This window comes from Mesitornis unicolor, unplaced genomic scaffold (genome assembly GCF_000695765.1).
Source record: "Mesitornis unicolor isolate BGI_N332 unplaced genomic scaffold, ASM69576v1 scaffold28504, whole genome shotgun sequence".
Taxonomy (NCBI): Eukaryota; Metazoa; Chordata; class Aves; order Mesitornithiformes; family Mesitornithidae; genus Mesitornis; species Mesitornis unicolor.
The window spans coordinates 1-278 of NW_010178548.1; the positions used below are offsets into that span (position 1 = coordinate 1).

The following is a 278-nucleotide window of genomic DNA, read 5'->3' on the forward strand; positions in this document are numbered from 1 at the left end:
CCCACTGTACGATGCCGCCTGCCAGATCGCCCAGGAGACGGCGGAGAAAATCCAGGAGCGCAACCGCTGCCAAAGAAATGGGGACAGCTCGGCTAAGGTACCCTCTGCCTGCGGTTCTGGGGCTTGCAACCCTGGGGGTTTTTAGACTCTGAACTGCTCTAAATGCTGGTTCAGTATTAAATTTGCAGAAGTTGGATGTGTCTGGGCAGCTGCAAGTGTTGTGTTTCCCTCTCCAGCTGCAGAAGGATGTGGCTGGGGGGGGGGGGGGGGGGGGGGTG

The 278-nt window shown here is 58.6% G+C and overlaps 1 protein-coding gene across 1 annotated transcript in view; it reads left to right on the forward strand.

Annotated features, from left to right (window-relative positions):
* Positions 1–4: 4 nt before the first annotated feature.
* The window catches only part of STX8 (syntaxin 8), a gene marked incomplete at its 5' end in the record, with an annotated part of 5,750 nt that continues 5,476 nt past the window's right edge, over positions 5–278 (forward strand). Inside the window, one exon of the mRNA XM_010182497.1 lies at positions 5–97. Coding sequence (XP_010180799.1) covers positions 5–97 — 93 coding nt within the window. The remainder of the gene's footprint in view (positions 98–278) is intronic.